The sequence below is a fragment of the Sinocyclocheilus rhinocerous genome, unplaced genomic scaffold (assembly GCF_001515625.1).
Source record: "Sinocyclocheilus rhinocerous isolate Xijiao unplaced genomic scaffold, SAMN03320098_v1.1 scaffold769, whole genome shotgun sequence".
NCBI classification, from domain to species: domain Eukaryota; kingdom Metazoa; phylum Chordata; class Actinopteri; order Cypriniformes; family Cyprinidae; genus Sinocyclocheilus; species Sinocyclocheilus rhinocerous.
Genome location: NW_015636562.1, coordinates 590,735 through 597,272, shown reverse-complemented (window position 1 = coordinate 597,272; position 6,538 = coordinate 590,735). Strand labels below are relative to the sequence as shown.

The 6,538-nt window shown below is 35.6% G+C and overlaps 1 protein-coding gene across 1 annotated transcript in view; it reads right to left on the bottom strand.

The window, feature by feature from the left end:
• ccnk (cyclin K) overlaps positions 1-5,295 on the bottom strand; it is a 9,714-nt gene extending 4,419 nt beyond the window's left edge. Inside the window, exons 1-6 of the mRNA XM_016562593.1 lie at positions 5,179-5,295; positions 3,134-3,422; positions 2,949-3,030; positions 1,480-1,611; positions 1,274-1,389; positions 480-570 (exon numbers count right to left, since the gene is read on the bottom strand). Of these exons, the coding sequence (XP_016418079.1) occupies positions 480-570; positions 1,274-1,389; positions 1,480-1,611; positions 2,949-3,030; positions 3,134-3,336 (624 nt within the window). The 5' untranslated portion in view covers positions 3,337-3,422; positions 5,179-5,295. The remainder of the gene's footprint in view (positions 1-479; positions 571-1,273; positions 1,390-1,479; positions 1,612-2,948; positions 3,031-3,133; positions 3,423-5,178) is intronic.
• Positions 5,296-6,538: the final 1,243 nt, after the last annotated feature.

Here is a 6,538-nt window from a genome sequence, read left to right as displayed (position 1 = left end):
GATATAAATGTGACTAATAATATAAAAGCAATCGTTATAATACTTTTTGTATACATTTTAATTCCTTTGTTTAACAGTTCTTTCTGATTATTAAACCGACTTCTATCCGTATTAGACAGAACTGTTAACGATGACAGCGAACAGGGAGAATGTGAGCACTGTGTGTTCAAGCGCTCCCGCTCTCAGTGCTGTCAAAATATAAGTCCCGCCTCGAACGTATCGGCCAAACAGAAAAACTTATCGGCCGATGCCGATATTTGAAAAATGCCAAATATCGGCAGATATATCGGCCTTGGCGATATATCGGTCTACCACTAAACTACACTATCCAGAATCCTGAAGCACAAATCTACCTCACAAATAAAAGTCAGGGATGAATGGCTGTGTGCCAGGATAGTGACTTGAAATCATTTTTGGTCCCAAACGTGTGTTTTCCGTAATATCTCCATAATATATCTAACTGCAAATGCTTTACTCACATGTTGGCGTTTAATCTTGGCAGGGGGGCTGGCCTGGGGGGAGTTTTTCTTGGAGGGAGGTTGAGCAGGTGGGTTCTGCCCCCCTGACTGGCTGGGAAAATGAAAATTCTGTCATTAATTACTCACCCTCATGCTGTTCCAAACCCGTGAGACCTTCGTTCATCTTCGGAACACTAATTAAGATATTTTGGATGAAATCTGAGAGCTCTCCGACCCTCCCATAGATAGCAACGGTCATGAAACTCCAGAAAGGTCCCAAAAACATTGTCAAAACAGTCCATGTGACTTCAGTGGTTCAACCGTAATTTTATGAAGCTACGAGAATACTTTTGTGCGCAAAAAAAAAATGAAATAACGACTTTATTCTAAAATTACTTCTCTTCAACGTAAGTTCAGGACGCGCGTTCATGAAGGCACTACGACGTATGCGTCTTCTTCTGCTTGTAAACAAGGCGCGGGCGTCATAGTGCCCTCGTGAATGCGCATCCTGAAGAAACTGTCGCATAAAGTCGTTATTTCAGTTTTTTTCTCGTAACTTACAATTTTTCTCGTAGCTTCATAAAATTACGGTTGAACCACTGAAGTCACATGGACTGTTTTGACAATGTTTTTGGGACCTTTCTGGAGTTTCATGACGTTGCTATCTATGGGAGGGTCAGAGAGCTCTCAGATTTCATCCAAAATATCTTAATTTGTGTTACGAAAATGAACAAAGGTCTCACGGGTTTGGAACAGCATGAGGGTGAGTAATTAATGACAGAATTTTCATTTTTGGGTGAACTATCCCTTTAAACCTATTAATACCTTTGAGCTGTTTAGCATAGCGCAGCAGAAACTGGTAGGGGTGCTCAACTTGTAAATCAAACTTGATTGTCTGGAGTAAAATTCTCTCCAGGACCATGACCTCTTCCTGTGGAGACAATTCCATGAAACACAGTGATGTTTAATACAGTAGGAACATCACAAGAATGAGAATTTGTGTTTTGAATGGATTCCAAACCTTCGGATCATCTCCAAACTGTGCAAACTGCACATCATTAAGCAGACTCCGAGCCGTTTTAATGATGTCTTTACACTTCTTGGGGGTTTCTTCCACTTTGCCAGCCAGGAAAAGACAACAAGCCCCAGTCACCTGTATAGAGAAACATAAAGCTTTTAAACACGACTAAATTTAGAGTGTGCTACATGCTACAGCAACAAAGATCTTAACATAGACACTGTGTTTACTCGGTCCCTTTTGTTTTTTCCCTCCTGGCACAACAGAATACTTTTTCAACATTTGAAAACCTTTTCCTTGAAAGCCATCAAAATGATAAAACAGACCGTTTTTACCCCCAAATAACTCTAGATAATCACAACTTGGACCAAGCAGCAATTTTTTGGTTTTGTATATTAAATGGTTTTGTAGATTAACTAGGTTTAATTCAAAGTAGGAATCAAGATCAAATAAATGAGTTTATTAGAGAATATCAATAAGCAGTGATATGTTCACCTAGAGTGAAACATATAAAACAATAAACACTAATAATAATCATTAAAAGGCTTTATTCTTTGAATTCATCTAAAAAAAAAAAAAAAACATATTGGAATCGTAATTGAAACGGTTTCAGAAAATTCTGATATTAGAATAAATAAATGATAAATTCTGATATGTGACCCTGGACCACAAAACCAGTCAAAAGAGTCAATTTTTCAAAATTGAGATTTATAGGGCTCTACAGTGCGACCATTTCAGTCGCATTTGCGACTGAAAACTACTGCGCGCGACTACGAAAATTGTTTTAGGAGCAACAGTGCGACTGACCCGATCATCATTTAATGGGAAGGCTACTTTTTGATAAAATTTTGGATTATTGATTAGAAGGTGCTCCTAAAATTTTGAATGTGCTCCTAAAAAGAAAAGTAAGCGTAGAGCCCTGTACATAATCTGAAAGCTGAATAAATAAGCTTTCCATTGATGTATGGTTTGTTAGGATAGGACAATATTTGGCCGAGATACAACTATTTGAAAATCTGGAATCTGAGGGTGCAAAAAAATCAAAATATTGAGAAAATCGCCTTTAAAGTTGTCTAAATGAAGTTCTTAGCAATGCATATTACTAATCAAACATTAAGTTTTAATATATTTACAGTAGGAAATTTACAAAATATCTTCATGGAACATGGTCTTTACTTAATATCCTAATGATTTTTGGCATAAAAGAAAAATCAATAATTTTGACCCATACAATGTATTTTTGGCTATTGCTACAAATATACCCCAGCGACTTAAGACTGGTTTTGTGCTCCAGGGTCACATATTAGAATAAATAAATGATAAATTACCCCAAAGCAGTACTTTGCCTATAAACACTGTAAACTATTAGGCATTATATGGTAGGATGAAAAGAAAATGCTACGGATTAAATAATCTGCCAAAATGCATCAAATGTAAAAAAGTATCAGATTGTCAAGAGCATAAACACTTACATATCTGGGAAACTGTTTGAATGAATGAAACATGTAAAAACGATGAAAGTATGTTATTCCAGTTGCCAGAGTGTCATAATGTCTTAAACATTGGTTAAGGATCATATAAAAATCCTCTCAGTATTTCAAAATCATTCCTACACTGAACTGGTAATACATTGTAAATGGCCGTGTTAGAAGGATACAGTCCCAGACGTGTCCCGACGTCGAATATGAACCGGGCTCCCTCTCGTCTGTACCGGGCTTCTGTGGCTGGATCCAGGCCATCGGACTGGGACGGGGTGTGGGCCAGATCCTTCTTGTCCCAGTACCAGCATGGCTTTGTGTGGTCCAGATTTGTGGCAAAACTTCCAGCAGCGGCGGTAGAGTTCTCCTTGCCGTCCTTCATTTGGAAGGAAGTGACAGCTGATGCCAAACTGGACTATCAGGCCGCCGTTGGACAGCAATAGCTGTGCAGGTCTGTACAGCAAAGGACTGAGGATATCAGTCAGTTAATTAACATATCTGCTTAAAAGACAATTCCTATTCAGAAAACATTATCAGTTTGACTGTACTGACACGATTGGATGAACTTGAACTAAATTGAGCTTCTGCAGAGCCGTTTTAAAGCTGAGATTGAAGTTTGTTTTATAATTAACACATTTTATAACAGTTATTTTACTGTGTATTACTGTAAAGGTGGCTTTAAAAAAAAAAAAACTGTTGAAGCGCTATATAAACAAATTTGACTTGGCACTTCCACTGGAGGTAAAGACTTTATAAAGCTATAATTAACACTGGATTCCAATACTGATCACAAAAAAACATGTCTTTTGGACATTGTTATCAGTGAACATAATACTTCAAGATGATTTCAGGTAAGTATGTGAAGCGGACAAGAGAAAATACCACAGTCAGTTCCATACCATGGTGAATGGTGAGTAAAATTAAAAAAACATGTCTACTATAAATTTGCCGAAATCTTTTTTCTGACTGCAACATTATTTTATGACAATTACGAACATTTCATAGCTAAATCGCCATTACAGCAAAGCTCCTGAACATGAAACCATTGTTACTGCAATTTCCGTTTTTCTCAATGAAGATTCTGATTCGATTATTAAAGGTTCCGTACATTATTAAAATATATTTATCATTTTTTTTCAAACTTTTTACTTTATAAAAGTTTAAAAAACGTAGTATTAGTATTGTTAAGACTCAAACCATTATTCATTTCATATAGTAATAAAACTGAATCACAACAAACATTTCTTCGATGTATAACACTGTATACACACAATTCAGACAGCTTTAAAATCGTAAGAATTTGTAGAGTTGAAAACAATCAAATTCGAAGTAACACTAAAAAATTTGCCGAAATCTTTTTTCTGACTGCAACATTATTTTATGACAATTACGAACATTTCATAGCTAAATCGCCATTACAGCAAAGCTCCTGAACATGAAACCATTGTTACTGCAATTTCCGTTTTTCTCAATGAAGATTCTGATTCGATTATTAAAGGTTCCGTACATTATTAAAATATATTTATGATTTTTTTCAAACTTTTTACTTTATAAAAGTTTAAAAAACGTAGTATTAGTATTGTTAAGACTCAAACCATTATTCATTTCATATAGCAATACAACTGAATTACAACAAACATTTCTTCGATGTATAACACTGTATACACACAATTCAGACAGCTTTAAAATCGTAAGAATTTGTAGAGTTGAAAACAATCAAATTCGAAGTAACACTAAAAAATAGTCTTGATTTAAAGCAAACCATAATTTCTAGGAACACAGACATGCTGTTGACAGTTTTCATGACATCCACCAAACAGCGGATTCCCATCAGACAACTGTACTACATCATGGTTACTGGCAGGAAAATCACAATAAATAAGCCCACATTCGAGGCCGTTAATCACATGTAACGTTACCATATTTAAAGCTCTATTTAAAGTATACGGGAATCATTTGTTTGGCGAGCTCACGTGTCATCAGCTACAGCCCACACTGAAACACCAAATCTATCAGATATCTCTGATCACATATAATATTATGTGACGAACGTAGCTGATTATCCAGTAAATCTGATGTTTATGTGAAAAGAGCAGTTTGATCTTTTATCCCTCAATTCATTTTGACAGCGGGAGTAAAGCGCTTTCAATACCGCTCACGGAAGATCAGATTAATTACTCATCCTTCATTTTATAAAACATGCTTAACTAATCTCTAATCTTACCGTTATGGTATATGATTCGATTATGATCTCGATGAGTTGAGCAGTTAGATAAAATTGTAATCTTTGTCAGTCTTCATATTCACGACATGGAGGCGGCCATTTACAGCGCGTCTTCTTTTGCCTCTTCTCAGCAGCGCTCTTGCGCCATTAAACCCACTGGAGCCGCATTAGCGCCTCCTGCAGGCTTGGAGGACATACACTCCAAAAGACATAAAACCACACTCGTTATGCAGCTCCATTTGAGCAATAAATTATGTAATAGAATGGATAAAAAACATTATCTACAATGACCACCTAACTGTACGCCACTCATGGAGTAAGTGTTATGGTTAATATTTGCTAAATAGTGCTTTATGAATGCGTGCAGCGGTCAGGTGATGCAACTGTAGTTAGTTTCACATGGATGTGTGAACGTTTTTTTGTTGTGTGAACTTGCCTTTGTCACAGTACTGCAAAAGTAAGTTATGTTTGATCGATATGGACTAGAATCTGATTTGATGTTTTTCAACCTCTTTAAACTATCCTTTCAGCCTTTTCAGCCAGGGGAGGGGGAAAACACAAAAGCTTATACTGTATATATGGTGCAATATTAAAAATGTACCTTAAATCTTCCCATAGCCTACTTATTTTTCCGGTTCCCTAAATTTTCCTTTCACTACAGAACCTAGTTATTCGCAATCAGTGTTGGGAAGGTTATATTGGAAATGTAATAGGTTACAGATTACAAGTTACCCTATTTAAAATGTAATAAGCAGTGTAACTATTTCAGTTACTTTATTAAAGTAATTACTATTACATGATACTATTACATAAAGTAACTGATTACGTTTGGATTACTTTTCTAAATTTCGAGTGATTTCAACTGTTAATCCTTTTCAAGCATGTTAACATTACAGTAGCACTGATTATTGTCACTTTCGAAATCCTTCATCACTTCAATTAAGATTATAATAATTTAATTTTAAAGCACAGCCACCACAAAATCAGACTTACTTGCGATCATTCTGAGGTTAAATACAGATTTAAAACTATACCACCAAGAAATAGTTTAGTAGCTATGATACTGTTTTTGAAATCAAATCTTTGCATAGCTATGACCGGAAACACAGGCATGGGGGAAAAAACAGTTCATCTTAAAAACTAAAGCATATACATAAATCCAAATAGGAAATAAAACAGTTATCGAATAAGCATGTCTCCTATTCTGTGTCCTAAATTGGTGTCTCATATTTTAGAGCAGTCACTGCAATTTATGAAAGAAATCAATTAAATGTATTTGTATGTGAAAAAAAATCAGATGTAACCCCCTTTGTAATCGTTAACGTTTTCATAAGTAACTGTAATTTAATTACACATTTTT